Source organism: Tympanuchus pallidicinctus, unplaced genomic scaffold (genome assembly GCF_026119805.1).
Source record: "Tympanuchus pallidicinctus isolate F22 unplaced genomic scaffold, pur_lepc_1.0 scaffold22, whole genome shotgun sequence".
Taxonomy (NCBI): Eukaryota; Metazoa; Chordata; class Aves; order Galliformes; family Phasianidae; genus Tympanuchus; species Tympanuchus pallidicinctus.
In genome coordinates this window covers 11980772-11999251 of record NW_026294739.1, presented here as the reverse complement: position 1 = coordinate 11999251, position 18480 = coordinate 11980772, and the positions used below count along the sequence as shown (strand labels likewise).

Here is an 18480-nt window from a genome sequence, read left to right as displayed (position 1 = left end):
CATCTCAAACAAAACACACACACACCACAGCCTGTAGAACAACTTTAGGTTGATGCTAACAAGGTGAATTTCAGCTAAAACTGTTTGAATTGCATTTTAAGCTCTTAGTGCCATAAAGAAAACGCTACATATCTTCAGCACTTGGAGATACTTCAGTTGCTTTCCACCACTTTTCTGGTGGTGGAAGAGAAGCAGTAGGGGCCAAAGGGAAAAGAAGAAAACAGAAAAAAAAAGAACACCAGTGTAGCTGGAGTTGAGCCATCAGGGTTATGTTCCAGCCAAAAATCACTTACATTGTGATAATTGATCATTTCCTGTAAGGTGTCAGAGAACTTTGTCAAGTTAGCCTGTAAAAAGAGAAAAAACAAAGTGGTTTTAAGTTCAGTCCTACTAAATGCACAACACAAAAGCAGCGCTTGCAGCTTTGAAGAACTTAGGAAAAGGTTTCCCTTCACATGATTATTCAAACTGAAACCATTTTGTTAGGAGGAGAACACAGGGATATCATAAAGTAAATCTATTGAAGCTACAAACAACCCAAACAAAATGTTTTTGCTACCTACCTGTATATAAAGGACCAAATTGAAGCAAAGCAGGAAAAATTCAAGTTCAGCTGACTAAACTATGCAAAGCCTACATAATTTAACACAACATAAACCTAATATAACTTCTAATCACAATATAAAAACTTAATATTACACCACTTCATATTTATTAAAGCTTATAAGTAATGCCAAAAGCTTGGTTAGTATGTTGCAATCATCCAGACATACACATTTACTGCAGGAAGTGCTGCCTCACAGCTGGTATGGTTAGAACTACCAAAACCAAGTTGTAGAAATTAAGTATCAACTAGAAACAGAAAATAAGGCTCCCTAACACCCTTGGAAAAAAGCTTTTCTAACAATAAAAAAGAACCACCTAGCTGGAATAAAAAAAAGTAACTGATTAGAAGTAAAACTGGGCCAAATTCAGGGGATTTTGTCACTGTACAACATCTTAAACAAGTAAGCTTCAAGACAACAAGCTTCAGCAACACTCAAAGCCATACATGAGCCCACAGGCATTACATATGACCAGTGTGAAGATGCATACTTGCAATCAGTGCTGTTACATAATATGCATTAAACATGCACGATATACAAGATGTGCACGTAATTATAGCTGCACATTACATAACTTCATACTCACTTCACACCAATACATGGGAAATATTGTTTCCCAAATTAGCTTATCAAGACATCAGTCTGAAGTTACAACTTCATCAACGTGAGCTTTGTGAATTTAAAATCTAAGTGTTTATGGATCAGAGCATGTGAGGCCCAACTCCCCAGAGATCAACTCAAGGAACTCAGCTGTACAGAACTGGCTTTTACACTTTGTAGCTGGAACAACTACAACAAAATAAACAGGGCACATCTGTTCACTGCTCCACTCCTCCCAAGATGACTACTGCTGTCTTATGATGCTCTGGAGTTTGAAAAACCCTCGCCATTACAAGTTAATGCTGAAGTGAAACATGCATTTACAGTGCATCACAGCTCAGAAAGCTCACTTTTAAGGCATACTCCAAAGAAAAACCAGCAACAGCTCAGTAGCATAAACCTCAGCTACCTCCCTTGCTGAATGCTGCACTATGTGCCCTTTTAAAGTTACATGTCTCTACATCCACTTTGACCACTAACTTACCTCCACCAATGCATCTTTACAGGAATATTGTGCGAGGTCTCGAATTCCATTCATAAACTGCTTGTTGGCCAAACAGAAAGCCTTCCCAGTATCAATCATTGCAATACAAAGCTTTACCAGCTAAAAAGAAGAAAAATGATACAGTAAGATGTTTGTTTTTATGAGGTTTTTGCTTGTTTTGTTTTCACTTTCTCTAAATACCACCAACATAATCTTTCTTTTCCACTTTCTTTTTACTTTTTGCTCATGGCTCCTTATCCTGAGCACACTGTCCATCTTCCAGGGAAGAAGCAGCAGCATATAATTTAGTCCAGAAATCACAACTGTGGGACAGTAAGGCTGAGCACAATGTGACCAACCAAGCAATAAGGTTGCCATCCAACTATAGGCCGTAGTTATCTAGCTCACACACTGAGCTGGCTTTAGATTAAAGCATTAGACTAAATCACTAATGCTTCACATTACAATTACGCTGCTTAAATACTCCCCTTGTGCACTAACTCTCTTGCCAGGAGAGTAAAAGGGGCTTTTCTGGTTGTTTCTGATTTAAAACGCTAGGACTCTGTCCCCGGGTAAAGAGTGAAGGGACTTTGCATGCAAAACAAAAGAACAAGAAAATTGTATTTTTGGCACAGAACTCCTGCAAGAAATCTGGAGGAGCAGGACAAGATCCTGGAGAACTCTCCTCCAGCCCTTCAAATGAGCCTCCTACACTGGTGCGAAACACAAACTTCCAAGACAGACACTCATAGTCTTTAAATACTCGTGTGCCTCATCACCCCTTGCAGCCAGCAGCATCGCCATCATTGGCACCGGACAGCTGAAATTAAGTATCCTCGATTTATTTTGAAAAAGCAAATGGTTACACTATTAACCACGAACCTAAAAACAGTGTTACAAGAAAAGGAAAAGCCTCTGGAGTTACAGGGACTTCATTTGTTTGCCAGCAGCCAACCCACAAGCGCTGGAGCAAAGGTTCGTATGCAAAAAGCAGCTGAGGAGATCAGCAAATGGCATCTGCCTGCCATATCAGATCACTGGCAGAAAATAAATTCAGACATTTAGCAAAAAATGAAGAAACAGTTTTCTTGTGGATGTGAAAGTAAAGCAAGCCACACAAAATGCTGCAAAGAAAGAAAAAAAGCCTCTACATACTGCTGTTTAAAGAAAACACAAATGGATTGTAATGCACTGAAGGCGTGCTGCACAATGTACATTTTACACACATGCACAAAGCAGGACAAATCTTTCAGCAGTTAAGTCCCCTAGGCTGCAGGACAGGTGGATGCATACACACAGCGCATATCAAGCCGTAACCGTGCCTGCAGACTACGAGGGATCCCCAGACGTGATCAGCACGCAGTTCTTATTAAACCCAAGTTCCCAGATCAGGGACAGCAAAGCCTGGGGAAGCTGATGGAGCTCTCCTGCAGCTCAGGGGCTGCCACAGGCAAGCAAGGGTCTGGCCAGAGGGCCGGCAGGGATTGCACGAGCCCAGCCCCAGCTGCAGGATGCAGCCGCGCTGCCTGCTGCTGCCTTACCAAACTGGGGTCCCCGGGGTCCCACTGTGTGCTCAGCCCACATCCATCCCCTCTGCAGCAGCTGCTGTCACTTCCCAGCTGCAGACTTCAATTACACAAAGCTAAACAAGGTTCCTGTGTTTTCCTCCAAAGCAGACGCTGCTGAATTAAAAAGCTTACCTTGTCAAGTTTCAGTTCCAGTTCTGTCACATCTCCTTCTACTTCTTCTAAAGCTGCCCTACATGGTTAAAAATGTTTCCATGTAAAACTTGATTGAAAAAAAAGAAATACTCTGGGAGGTGGGGGAAGGGATAAGGACACATCCATTTAACCCATTTATTGGCATTGCAGTTTCACTGAAATCTGTGCTGTCCCACACCTGAAACTTAAAAGAACCACCAAAAATGCAGAGAAAGAAAAGACAGTAAGAAAAGGGAAAAAACACATTACCAGAAAATAATACCAGTAATAAGTCAGATAGCTTAGTAAGAAGGGTTTGAGATCCAATTGTGTTATACCTTTATGATTGCCACATCTAAATGTTTCCTCTACTGCTGGACAGCCAGTGGCCCATTATAAAAATAACACAGGAAAGAAACTAACTCTGAGTGAAATTCTGTAATCATTTAGTGATGCTCCTGGTGCCAACAGTCCTCTCATTCCTTTTTCTGCAGAACTACAGCAATAGGAGCATGAAAAATACCACTCTTACTATCAGCTGGCCTTACAGTACAGCTCACAACAGTTACAGCCCTTGCCTCTAAGTCAAGGCTGATCCCATCTTCTGGGCCAGTCAAATTCCAGCTTCCACCAAATGCTGCATTCATAAAGCATTTCTAAACAGTAACTTTTTTTAGTTTGAAGGCTGAATTTTCCTTTGACACCCCCTCCCTTACTGTTACCTGGATAAAAACCAACTGGAGACCGAGAAAAGAGGGCGCTTTGGTCAGAGTTCATGAGCTAAGTTTCATCATGCTCTACTGCCTTGAGGATTTGCATGTATTCATTTCTGGCACCGAGTGCTACACAACAAAAGCTACCCAGTGGGGATGTGCTCTCGAGTTACAGAACACTCGGTAGGAACAGCTGTATTCCCAGCCCTTGTCCCATCCCAGGGCAGCTCGCTCTGTCAGCTTCTCCCCCCTAACAGCCCACAGAGGCACACTGCTCACCCACTGCAGCGAGTCCTGGGGAAAGCATGAGGAAACAGGAAGCTTTCTGCATTGGTTTATGGAAAACTGGATTGGATAAATCTCACATTTCAGCCACCAACCCCTCTGCTCCCCCCAAAAACCTCCTGGAAAAAGTGAGACGGGCAGAGAGCTACAATTTGGAGCAGGAATTCCTTCAGCCAGCTTTCAACTGAGGAGAGAGCACACGGGACCACAGCTTTACTGTCTCTTCTTGCTAATTCCATTCCAGTTCACATGAGTTCAAGCCAAGAATTAAGAAAAATTAAAAAACTGGCTCAGCCCCAAACTAAGGGAAAGCAATTTTATTTATTTATTCTAAAAGAACAGATCTGAAAAACATAACCAGTTGCCTGCAGTGCTCCAACACTATGCATGACATTCCCAGCCCTTTGCAGGTCACCCCAATAGAGAATTACATTCCTGTTCAGTATCCAAAGGCATTCCCACAGTGACATCCTCCTTCTATAGCCAAGCACATTCCCCAGCAGTTACATTCTGGCTTCTGCTGTTCTCTAGCTTCACACATAAAAGGATTTGGGGCAATTTTACTTTCTTCTCTTTCTTCCATAAACAGCTAACTTGCATTTCAGCCTACAGAACAGAATTTTGTTTCCAAAAGAACTATGGAATGGAACACAAACAAACAAGCAAAAACTTCAAGAAAGGGGAGAAAAATGATAAACATCTCAATATTTAAAATATTAGTTTGTATTAGTTTGCTTACAACCAGTGCAACCAATTTTGTTTGTCTCTCTGGCATCGACATGAAAAGCATGATTAAGTCGTTTGTTTACAGAATCGCTGCAAGATCTGATAAGAAAAATGTTTTGTGTGTGCTTAACTAGCAGGGAATTCCAGCTCCACAGGACTTAATGAGCTAAAAAGTTGGAGAGAGATTTGAGATTAAGAGGGGAGATAAGGGCAGTTAGAGCAGCAGAATGAAGACAGCACATCTGCTCAGCAATTGCAGTTGTGCTCAGGGCTGGGCGGACACACAGCCCTTCCATCACTCCGTTCCCTGCAGGTGGGACACTGCAGCCCCCAGCTCAGGCTGGCCCATCACCACAGCCACAGGACAGAGGGACAGGACAGTACACCTGGGCACGGGTCAGAGGGCTCCAGAACCCAGCTCTCCATTTCTCCCTGTTTCTCTGCGCTGAACTGGCATCTTTCACCATTTCCATCACATTAAAACAAGCAGAAGAGTTACTTTCATACTCACACACACACTAGATTGTGAGCTTAAGAATGGAGAGCATGCCCTCCTATCAGAATAGAGATACAGACACCCAATAACACACTAATGTGAAAGTACCCATCTATCCAGACAAATTAATTTCATACTGGGTCAGGGAACACATTAAAAACCCTTTACCTGAGCTGTGCTACATCAACATTATTTTTTCTTCATTTAATAGTTCACGAAGCCACAAAACACAAAGGTGCAGATCCTTCTCTACATCTGCGTCAGGGATCCAAATTCACTGAAAACTGTCACGATTGAGTAAATCCCACGTCTTCAGCTGAAACAAAACCTCCAGCTATAAACACAGGAAATGGTCACAAAACAACACTGAGGACCCAGTGCCAATTGTGACAAGTACCAGGAATGCTGCTGCTTCAAAGCAGGAGCTGGGACCAGGGTTTGCGTCAGGCTAATCTTGGCCAAAAGGCTCTGGCATCAGGATTAAGGATCAGCTCTTCAAATCTGCCTCAGCATACGAACAAAAGGCAAACATCTGCAGCTGAGAAACGTTCAAACACTGCATGGCAAGCACAAAAGCAGAACAGCTGCTTAAGGGTGGGGGACAGCTCTGTGAGTGAGCAGTCTCCCAGTTTCTTCATGCTCCATAAGAAGGACTCCCAGAAACGTGTCTCTCTCCACTGCTGTTCCTCCTCTCCTTCCCTCTCCTAAAACACAGGCATTTGCTAGAAAACAGCTTCCTGCACAGCCACAGTGCAATGCAGAAGGAATATAGGAGACAAGGGAAGGAAACTCAAAACCCAACTTGGTGGCTCTGGGCAGCAGGACAGTGTCACAGGACGGTGTCACTGGATACCTGGCTCTGCAGGTGATGAAGGACAGGCTCAGAACTGCAGGGACGGACACCAAAAACCCCAGGAACTAAAGGAAGATGACAGCTGAGCTCTGCTCCAGGAGAATCAGTCACCTGCAGGCCGTGAGCTGCAGGCACATCTTAAGGAATTAACTTAGTCCAGGTGTGAACACCATGCACTGCTGAGCACAAGGCCAGCAACCCACAGACACACAAGTGCCTGCTTGGCTTGTATGACCCCTCCTTACCCTTACAGTGTAAAGATGGCAGTGGTCAAGGCTCATAAAGGCAGCTGCTCTTCAAATATCTGCGTGGCATCAAAGCCATGGCTAGCCTTGTGCCTTCCACTCATTCATCCCATCCACTCTATCTTGCATTTTAACACTGCATTCCTGGAAGCAAGGAGGCAGGATACTCATAATGTATCAGATGCTGAATGCAAGGCAACAAAACGGAGAAGCCAAATGTGCTGTGGATGATTAATGATCATTGTTAATTCAAGAATTAATACAGCCCAGTATCACAAATTATTCAAAAGAATAACAGCCTATTAATAATTTCCCATGGGCTCCCCCCCATTTTATTGAAAGAAAGTTTAAAGCCTAAATCTTAATCTCAATATTCACCTCCTAAATGCACTTTAAGAACAGAAACACACAACAGAAAATGCTAATCAGACTGAGATTTCTGCATACCTTCATGTATAAGGGTTTGTGGTGGAAACAGCAGATTCTCACCATTATAAATCCAACAATATTAGTGCTGAAGCTTTGTCTTCAAATCTTGGAAAGGCACAGATCTCACAGGTCTCCTACCTGCACAAATTCTGTACACAATTGTCCTCACTGCACACCTGACTTCACTGCGGATGCCATACCATTTCAACTCACATCTACTGTGGTTCAACAGCACAAAGCTGACATGTAATACTAGCCACAAGTTGTCAATAGCTAAATCAAAGTACGTGAGAACACATTACTATATTCCCTTTTTTTTATTTTTTCCACTGCAGTACTGTCACATGAGAGCAGTCAGTAAGGAAGCATTACTGCACCTCACTGCCAGTGGAGAACAATTCTGCCTTGCATGGATGAAGATGACTGAATGTGAACCAACAAGTAAATGGAATGGTGATTAATTGCCTTTTATCCTCTTCATTGCATTTTGTTTTAAACTTTAAGGCCATTTGGAAGACTGAAAAGCAGTAACAAGGCACAGCTCACTAACAGCAAGGCCAGAGCTGGATAAAGCTGGTTCTTAGTTGGCTAAAGTAAAAGTGATGATCATTTTAACTTCTCAATACAGCCCCATGTATACAGAAGCTATCCATGCATCCCACTGCTGTAGGTGTGCACAGGAATGAACTGAAATTACCAAGCACTCATGCTACCATTTTATGATACCAAACTGAGGTTTCAACCTGTGCAGTGCCCACTGAGATTCATTCAAAGCTCACTAAGACAATGACTCCTGATCCCAATTATCCAACTGGAACAAAATCAGTCATGGAGTTGTTTATGAATCACTGGTAACAGTGACTGCATTCTGCATTCTTAAAGACAAAGAAAATAGGAGCAAATAAGTCACTACATTTTTTCCAGGAAAGAATAAGAGAGAACTTCAAAACACCTTAAGGACAACTTGAAAAGAACTCCTACTAACTGTGAAAAATGAGGCAATAGGATAAGATGCAGAAGTGCAAGATGAGGGCACACACCTGATGATTTCAGCAACATCTCTTCTCTGACCTCCCTGTCAGAGTCCACCATAACAGCAGAAAGGCAGCAGACGTTAATGAGAGGACAAACTGCAAGCCGCAAGTATGAGCAGTTGCACCTTGCTATCACATTTGAGAAGCTAAACAATTGTTTGCACATTGGTTTAGAAACAGCCACGCAATAATTGCTGAAGGTAAAAGTAAGGCCTGGGGAAACACGCTTCAACAGGGCTGAGTGCCACTGCACAGAGAAACGGGAGGCTTCCACCAGTTCTTTACTTCACTTCACCCCTCTGATGGCAGATCATAGAATGGTTTGGGTTGGAACGGACCTTTAAGATCTAGCCTCAGGCTCATCAACTGTTCCCTCCTTCCACTGTGCATTTTATTTGACCTCTTTCATCTACAGCTGGATATTAGAAAGTACCTAGAATTAACTTACTCAGCAAGGTAACAAGGAACACTTCTGGTGCACTTCTGGTGAAATGGTATTAGAAAATCACAGGTTAAAAAGAAGCATGTTACACTGAGGGACAGAAGTCACACACTGACCAACAGGCCCCAAAACCATGACTAACACCAAGGATGCACACAAAAGTGGCTGAATGACTTCTGGCATGACCCACAACCATGAGTGTGGGCTGAAGAAAGCAGGCTGTAGCAGCCTGTCACTGAGCCCATTGAAGCACTGGTTTGGCACCACAAAGATTTTTCCCTGCTGGCACAGAGCCCCTCCACGCAGGACAGATGATGAATGCTCCAAGACATGCTGAGATGAGCTGCCTCAGCCACACTAGTATGCCTTGCATTATTAATTCTTCAGTCGTTAGCACAAAACGTTTTATCAATAGCTCAGAAAAGCTTCACAACCTGAACCAGAATCAGAAACAATGTTCACTCTATTTCCCCTCTGAAATTCCAGGGATTTTCTATGAGCTTGCAACAGAACAGGACAAACTCCTTTAAGAAGCATGCTTCACCTGATTTATTCTTTACTGCAGGACTACCCATGGTTAAAGGATAATGAATGCAATAAAGTGACTGTCCAAAAGGAGGAAATTTTGTTGCACTCAAGGTACACATCACAGTCTCTGTCCCAGACAGCTTTGACTGGTAATGCCAACCAGGAATGAGTCCAAAGCTTTCTAAGAGGCCTTACTATGAGACAAGGAGGCAGTTCTATCATCCCAAAATAGTAAAACAACAAAAAAGGCAGAAACAAGCTCCAGATACTGAGAGTGCTGAGCAAAAACTTCTCATTGCTAAAATCTGCAAACATCACAGGGCTGCTCCCATCTTAAATCTCAGCTGCTCAGAGCTTTCACACAGAAGCAGCAGAATAAATGAGGGGCTTCAGCATTGGAAGCACAGCTATGCAGAAAGGTGAGCAAAAGAAAACACAAACATTACCATTGAGCAGCCAACTGCCGAGGAGAAAAGACAGGAACAGCTCACCATCTATGTACTATTGGCCACAAGTTCTGGAGTTCCAAGTCAGATGCTGGAATCTGACACGACTCTAAAGTCAGAAGTAATAAAGTCAGAGGGACAACAGAGGAATTAATTCCCGATTTGTGAAGGTACCCCTTATGTACCTCAGGTGCAGCTAATGTAAAAGACAAGTTACCAGTGCTTGAAAAACAGAAAAAGGAAATACCACCAGGTCCCCTTGGTCTAAGTTCCTCAGTGCAAAGATGTCCAGAACTGCTCACGGCTTACACAGCTGCACACAACTCCTCCTGAAGATCAGAGTGCTCTGAGGTTACGGAAAGGCCATTACTTCCAGATTTCCTACAGTGTCCATATGGGTCTTGCATTATCCTAGATTTCAGGTGAATAAGGCAATATCTGTCCCTTTCACCTTTAATTTCCCAACTAGCTTATACATAACCACTGTCAGAAAAGTACTGTCGTGTTCAAACCACCGTAAGAGGCCAATGCCTTCATAACAGAGCTTATGGGGTATTAAAAGGGCAAGGAGCATTAGCTCTGTAGAATTTAGTTAAATCAGGTGGATCCTCTGTACTGAAATCGGAGGAAAGTTTTAGCTGCATTGTGCAGACAGCTCTCAGCAAGTCAAAAATACACATATTTTGCAGTGTGTTTCCTGAAAATCAAGATGTCCTGTGCAAGTCAGATGGGAGGTTGCAGCAGTTTTGCAGTAGATGAGCTCTAACCTGAAACTTTTGTTCAGCTTTTAGGTGCTGACACATACAGACCTCACACTCATACAATAACCACATTTGACATGCAAATGAGTGACTTTATTGTGGTTTTATCAGATACCATTACTTCAAAGTGATGATCTTTGTTTGCCCTTTGTGCCTCAGCATTTGCACTAAAGAAGACAACTGAATCCAATCTCAAGATGACAGAAAGCACAAGCATGAGGAGAACAAACATGCATGATGGACGGGTACTTCCCTCAAGTTTGCTGTCTTCACAATCAGAAAAGTGAGTCTCTTCATTCCTCTCATAAGTGACAACAGGCAATAGATTCAAAGAGAATAAGCATTTGGAATATTGTAAAGCAAAAACTACAAAATGCATACGGCACACCCGCAGCCTTGGAAAAGGTTTAAATACACTTTGGGTACATTTAGCTCTCTCTTCCCCCACAGCTTTCAGTCACCAGGAGATTAGAGACACCAGGCCCTCACTCCTCCACTGAAGCTGATTGCAGGTATGCTGTTTCCCAATAAAACAGGAGTTTGCATATTCTTTATAAATGACACTTTAAAGGTTTCTCATCTCACATCACCTGTAAATATTTTCAGACAGAATCCTGCGAGCTCAATATTTATAATGCAGTGGACACTCTGCAATAGTGGATGCATTCAGTCCTTCAACTGATGAATTTTCATCATTCAATTATAGAGACCGACCAAGTGGGACAGAACAAACAGGCTGACAAATTCACAGTCAATCTCTTAAGAAGGTATTCCAGGAATTTAAATGAGTACTTGTAAAAGCAATTCTACCCAAAACTGGAGAACCCACTGGAGAAGAACCCCAGAGAGAGGGTAGCCATGTATACTTCCTAAAAAGACACCTACTCACACCACACACACATTTGGCTACCATTTGCATCCTCAGTGATACATCAGAGACTCCACAGCTCCTTAAGCAGGTTTTATCCTCAGTGACCCTGACCAGCAAGGCCAACACTCCTGGCCTGCTCTCACAGCACGCCTTACCCAAGCAGAGCAGGCTATCTGCACTGACACCCAGGTTAGTCACCTAAACCTCCTTTGGAAACAATGGTGTAGAACATCATTGCCAGGGTGCAGTTCACCTTATCTTGACATGCTTGGCTAAAACAAACCAGGAGGCACCCAAGATACACCTCTTGCTCTTCGTAAGAATTACAGGAGCATAGCTTAAGTTTTCCCTTACTAAAGCAACGGCAATGCTGAGATGAGATTCAATGCACTTTTTGTTCTTCAAGGAAATGAAGAAAGAAGGGGTCTATTTCATTCATTAATAAATTATTGAGAAAGACAGAAGCTCCAACAGCCTCACACGAGCACTACAGAGACTGTAGATACTGCCCACACTGCCAGGTGAGCACAGTGGGTCTTGAATGCCTTTTGACAGCCCCAGCTCAGATCACATGGCCCAGCACCTTTCCATCTACAGTTTATTACTTTTCCTTCTTCATCCACTCAGTTCTTATTTAGTGGTCTTACACCTAAAGCATATTAGAAAATACTATTAAAAATACAATAGGAAACAATATTGTGATGCTCAACACATTCCTTACATTGAATTTCACCAGAAGAATCCAGCAGCACGCTTCCAGAAAGCACTCTAAGCGAAAGCCAAAACCACACACAGACCACAGCTGTCTGCCCCAACACACAGCATTCTCCGCCATTGCCACTGGCTGAAGAAGGGTGATGGTGACGGGGGACTCTGGGAGACGTGGTCTGGCCGGGCACAGGGCAGTCAAGGACACTGCAGGCAGCAGGACAGGGATGGAGAGCTCAGGCCCCCCCAGGTCCCCACTGGGCAGAAAGCACAGCCCAGCTCCCAGCCGCATTCCTCAGCCCTCTGCCAGGCAGAATGGATAACACTCAAGGCCAGAAGCCACCTGGAGCAGAGGAGAAGCATGGCTCATCTCCCTTTGTGCCAGGTGGGGAGCTGGAAGCAAACTTCAATTCACAAAACGTCATTCCAAACATCACTGCACAAATGCATGTGATCTATTCAGCACTACACAAGCTGCAAGTCTTCTTCCAAATAGGTACAAGCTCACCAGTGATTGGAAATCAGGATATTTGAAAAGCACAGAAATGTTAGCGTGTTTGATATCCTTAAACAAACATCTGGCACTCAGAAAGACGGAAATCTGGAGTTCTCTGAACAGAACCTTTTTTAATTCCACAGATGGGATACATTTCACTGCATGTGGCTTCTCCAGTTTCTCTTTGCATTATAACCAGCATACGATACAAAAATACATTTTGGAGGTTTAGAAACTTCAAAATCGCATCATGCAAACACATCACTCGCTCCGCTTCATGTTTATGCATACAAAAATGTCAGCAGAAGTTTCTTGTAGGGACTACTGAGCACATATTGTTCTCTCATAAGCAAATCAAGTGCTCTCTGCATGTGCACTGAACGCCGCTGGGCTGCATATCCTGTGCAGAGCCACATGCAACTGTTTTAAATCCCCATTACTATTAATACTTTAAAAATTACTCAACGACACCTTGCTTGCACACTGCAGCATCCAGCCATGTGAATGTCAAGCAGCAAGCCTCCATCCAAGAAAAAGCCCTGCCACATCAGCAGGCACCTCTGACAGGCCTCAGCTCCGCTCAGATCGTCCTCTCGGGCATAAAACACCCAAAGAGAATGCTTTGCAGCCAATTATTTTCTTAGTCTATGCTGGCATTCTGTCAATTTGAAAACAGAGAGGGCACCGTTCCATAAACGAGGCAGCTCTTGCCCCTGCAGAGGAACACTTGGCAGTGTAACAGTGCATTTACCCCAGATCTGAGGCCTGGCTGCTTTTAATTTTCACAGATTGAATGCTATCCAGAAAATAACTGTTCTACTGAATATGTGAGGACTCCTCCTGAAGAGACCACGAGGCAAAGCAGCATTTAATCTGCGTTACTGCACTCCTTAAAACTGCATGCTTTATGATCACAATGACACTACCTGCTATTTGCTTTGCTCTCCACTTCAGCCTTCAGCCACACAAAGGAGTGGCAACCAGTGCAGGATTTACACTGCCCCACAGACAGCTGAGGGAAAACTACAGATATTAAAATAAACACCACAGACCGTGTGCTGCTAATCTTTATTTCCCCCAAAATCTCCCACTACAGGCAACAGACAGCAGCAAATGGAGCTGCCTGATCTGCCACCGTCCCACAGCAGCTGCCCACAGCACTACCCAAGCACAAGACTACTTCTGCAGTCACCGCATTTTAACTTCTGGTCACACTCGAGCTCTTCATATACAAGTGAATTAAAACAACAGTCTATCAGAGTTGAGTCTTCTGCTTCCTGCCCACGTAAACATAAGGCTGTGAGACACCACATTAAGTAACCACACGTCTGTATTTTTGCTCTCCCCGGTGACACCGCTGCACTCACAGCTCCTCACAGCACCACAGCAAGAACCTGACCTCTTCTGTGTCATCAGCTAACTGATGACCCTCCTGCATACAGTAATGGGCTGTTACTGCCTTCACTCTAAGCTCACTTCTTTGTTTCTTTAGGAAAAAAGACACAAACAGCCACCAAACAACAACCCCACCACTGCATTCCCAGATGAGAATGCCAAACCAAAACTAAGAAAACAGCAGCAATTTGGGATACGGTTAAGTAAAATCAAATGGAAAAGTCTTAGTAATTATAATCAAACAAAACAGAATTGCAATTACCATAGCAAAACTAACATTTGTAATACATAACGGGCACTTTAAAAATAAACCACCAAACAACAACAAAACAGAACAATTGAGATGTCCTACCTGACCCCTGCAGCCTGACTTCCAGACACAGATTTCTTCAGTCTCCATTAGGAAGGACTGCAACAACTTAGCAGTAATGATTTCAGTGTGAGAGATATAGAAGAAATGTATTTAAAAAGCTGGTCTGATGAGAATTTGTTGCCCTGGATGAAAATGCTATTTGCTGGATGCCCTATTCCAGTGTACATTTTTAATATCAGTTATTTTCTTTGTGCACATCTGAAAGATGCAGTCCTACCTGAAATAAACACAGATGGCTGGCAGGTAGCTGAGAGTAGAACTCGCACAAGCAAAGGATGAGCAGCTGGAGGCACTGCTAAGTAACTCCAACAGGCTGTGAACAGCATCATTCTGCTGGGCTGCTGCCATTCACCGGGTATTACAATCACAAAAACAACTGCATGAGTTTGCTATTACCTGCCTTATATTTACAAAGAAGTTTTCTATTTTGAGTTACCGCATCTTTCTTACTTCCTTATTCTGCAATATTTTCCAGACTGCCCTGCCAAGTCAGTCACAACATGCTTTCCAGTCCTAACAGAGCAGAGAGCTCAGAGAATTTCTTTCAAAACTGCTCTTGGAACAGCTAGATGGGTTGTGAATCTGCTCAGCCCTTCCCTCCCATGATGGGGGAGCTGGACACCACCACGCTCAGGGTCTGGAGGCAGCGTGCCCTGCACAGCAGCCCTGATGAGAGGCAGGCTACGCTCTGTGGCAGGCCGACGTGAGTTGAGCTCAGCAAGGCACTCTGCTCTGCTCTGCTCCACACCGCCATGTGACAGAGCACTTCCGTCACGTGGGCAACAGATGCTTGTTGACTAAACTTGGGTTATACAGTAAGAAGCAGAGAAAAATGATCCTAAACGTAGTAATCTGTATGTGGCACAAGTGACCTATTCAGATACCCATCCTAAATCAGCCTCTCGAAGCAGGATGTGCAGTGAGCTGGTCTCCCAATAAGAGTTAAGTGATAACTTCATGCAAAAGCTACTGAATTTAGAGATTATTTCTTTCAAGCTATTGCCTTTTGAGCATTGCAAGCTCATACCTAAAAGGTACATTGATCTAGTGGCAGAAGTGATCAAATGCAACCCCAACACAAAGCTCTTGGGGCAGATTTACAGCAGCTACAACAAAAATCAATGGTTTTAAGAGCTCATTCACATTCAAATGTGACACATTTATAAACATAAGATACACCAAAAACAAACTGAAGTGAATCACGCCCTTCATCCTAGAGAAGGAAAGCAATCTTGTCATCTACACACCCCATTCTTCCTGTCCTGCATGCGAGACAAGGGACTCAATCTTATCTAAAGGCAAATGAGCTGCATCAGATGCTGCTGGAGGTGAAAGCAGATCTTTATTTCTGCAGCAGGAGCAATCTGACCTCCCCAGCACCTCCCTACTCTGTGCTGCTCTCACAGAGAGGCCGAGCCTGGCAGAACCCCGCTCACCCACAGCTTCAGTCACATCTCACCCAGGGCCCATTGAAGAGGATATGCCATAGCCACCCCTTCTCCTCAAACTGCCCATCACGTATTTTCACTAAGAATGAGAATTGGCAACAGCTTCATTTACATCCTTTCATCTACCTCCTGTATCCATCATCTGTTCTGCAGCTGGGTCTCAGGAACTCAACTTTCCCCTAAGAGCACATGCTCACCAAAAGAAAAACAAAAACAGAACCTTAAAATTCAGTAACACTCACAGAGTAACAGATAAGGACTGAAAATCATCTCAAAACTTCGAACACTTCCCTGATGTATTGTATAGACTGGAATAGACAAAAGCTTTGGTTTCTTTTAACAAGTTCTAACAATTGCATGCATCACAAGGAATAGAACTGAGCTGTTTCTATTATTTATCAGGACTGTTAACTGCCACGGCAGATCCATTCCCACGTCACCCAACCCTACTTGTCCTTTCTAGATATTCACGTTCAAAGCAATCAAAGTGGCTGCATGCTTCATTTATCAAGAGATCTGATAATTGTGGTAGCAAGAGCTCGAAAAACTGTTCCAATAAACTCTGAAATTCTCATTGTTTGATGATAAGGAGAGCGCATTATTTCACAACACTATTTGCGTATTAAAAAGCACTCCAGGAATTCCTGCTTATACACCAGGAACTTGTCAGCACAGCTGAGATCTTGCTGCCCAAAGGCTGCTGCACGGCCCTTCCCTCAGCAACTTCTTCATCTGATGGGAAGTCACCACCATGCTGCGGGAGAACTGCAAGCACATTTCCTTGCTAACTCAGTGGTTTGTCCACACTTTGAGAAAGGGAGCCGTGGAGGAAAAGCACATGACTTCTGTGAGATTATTTTCAGAGCTTCAAAGGAAGAGTGCATTTAAAAGTAAAAGAAAAAAGGAAAAAAGCGCAAAACAAATACGATTGCCAGTTTGCAAAGATGAGCTTCGACTCACAGCCTTTTCTACTGTCCTGTCAGAAATCAGTTTCTCAACCTCAAGCTCCCAAACACAAACGGATTTGGTATGACTCAGCTCACAAACAGCAACAAGCTGTCCTTGCTTCGGGTTTTATCACTCACAGATTCCTTTATCCACTGGGAAAAAAAACACGCCTTCTCAAGACACAATACACCATGCATCCAATGTGAATCCTCACACCCATTATCCATCATTGCATCAGCAACAACTTGTGTTATTTTATATGCACCTTATGTAAACAAACCGACCTCCCTTTGATTCAAGCAACTACAGCATTCCCAATTAATAAGTCAAAGCCAATGAGAGAGCAGCACGATATTTGTGAGAAGCTTATCTAAGCAAGGAAGCTGGGCATCCCCAGCTGTAGGTTGTGGCATGATTTAAGAGACTCAAGTTGTGCCTTGCCAAAAGAGGGATTTGTTGACTCACAAACTCTGATTCACCCACTTCCTTCCAGTTGTCTCCACAGCTACAGATGTCAGTATGCTGTGACAGCTCCGTGCCCTGCTCGCCTCCTGACAGGTTCATTTAACCGCTCCAACAGGTGCAGCGGTGTCAAGGAGTGGGACTGCACCCACCTGTTCAGCAGGGCCAGGAGACAGCCGCAGCTCTGCTTTGCTACGAGGAGCACAGCGTGGGGACGCTGCTCCCCGAGCAGCACTAAGGCTCCTGCTGGCCTTTCCCATGTCAGCACACACACCGAACTCACTGCAACCTCCACAGCCAATGTGCAGAAAAGGTTTCTGAGCACTCGTTAGGTGAGCCACAGGAACGCTGAGAATGACCAAAGTTATAACAGTAAATGCTAATTAATAATGAAAGATACAAGCATTCTTCCCCACGTGAAATACTGCAGAATTGCTCCTTCGTAGTTTTAAGCACACGGCTCAAAGGTTGGAAGAACATTTTGGTGGCACCAAACAATTTCATCATAAGGTTGTCCTCAGTTTCTCCAGAGGCAGCAGCATTTGAGGCTCTCCAAAAGAGCACTAGACTGATAGAAGAGGCTTCCCACTGTTTCTCTCCTTGGAGGAAAAAGATCGGGAGCGGAGAAAAGGAGAATTGAGGGGTAAATATGATGAGAAACCAAGATAACTTGAAGAGACAGCACGCTTCTGCTCACAAATCATAATCTTAATTTCCTGCTTTCTTAAGCACGTTCTATACCTAACAGCTATCAGTAACCAAACAGTATTACGGCCAATCAAACAGTTCCATGATTCAATCAAGTCGCTCTGCGATCGCATCGCCACCAGATGGGACAGACCCGGACAGGAAACATCGGCAGCACGGAGCGCACTGCCGTTACAGAACTGCGGCCAAACGAGAGGAGACAACAGGGGAGCGCACGCCCGGGCCCGACGGCGGTTCGGGTCAGCGGAGCCGCCGGCACGGGGCGGGCTGCTGCTGCTGCTGCTGCTGCTGCTGCGGGCAGAGGCAGCGGGGCCGGGCGCGGCCGAGGATCCGGAGCCGCCCGGCGGGAGCCGCACCCCGCTCCACACGGCCGCCTCCCGCCCCGCCGCGTGCCCCCCGCTCGCCCCCCCGGCCCCGCACACCTGAAGCGCGGCGAGTCCTTCAGGCACTCCTCGAAGTCCACGGTCACCTTCATGCTGCCCGGCGGCGGGGCTGCGCTGCGGAGTGCGGGGCGAGGCCGCGCCGAGGCCGGCGGCCGGGCGGGGCGGGACGGGGCGGGGCTACGAGGGGGCGGTGCCGGCGGCACTCATGGCAGCGCGCGGGGGCCCGGCGACCGCAGCGGGGACGCCTCAGCGAGAGTCCCTCGGCCCGCCTCCCGCTCCCGGCCGGAACTGACGGCCCGGACAGCCGAGAGGAGGCAGCCGTCACCGGCCAATCGCAGCCG

The 18480-nt window shown here is 44.7% G+C and overlaps 1 protein-coding gene across 4 annotated transcripts in view; it reads right to left on the bottom strand.

Moving 5' to 3' along the window:
- Positions 1-18318, bottom strand: part of ACAP2 (ArfGAP with coiled-coil, ankyrin repeat and PH domains 2) — a 55830-nt gene extending 37512 nt beyond the window's left edge. For all 4 annotated transcript variants that reach the window (XM_052685176.1, XM_052685177.1, XM_052685178.1 and 1 more), the window contains exons 1-4: positions 18179-18318; positions 3390-3447; positions 1690-1809; positions 294-347 (exon numbers count right to left, since the gene is read on the bottom strand). In XM_052685176.1, the coding sequence (XP_052541136.1) occupies positions 294-347; positions 1690-1809; positions 3390-3447; positions 18179-18231 (285 nt within the window). In that variant the 5' untranslated portion in view covers positions 18232-18318. The remainder of the gene's footprint in view (positions 1-293; positions 348-1689; positions 1810-3389; positions 3448-18178) is intronic.
- Between the last annotated feature and the right edge of the window lie 162 nt (positions 18319-18480).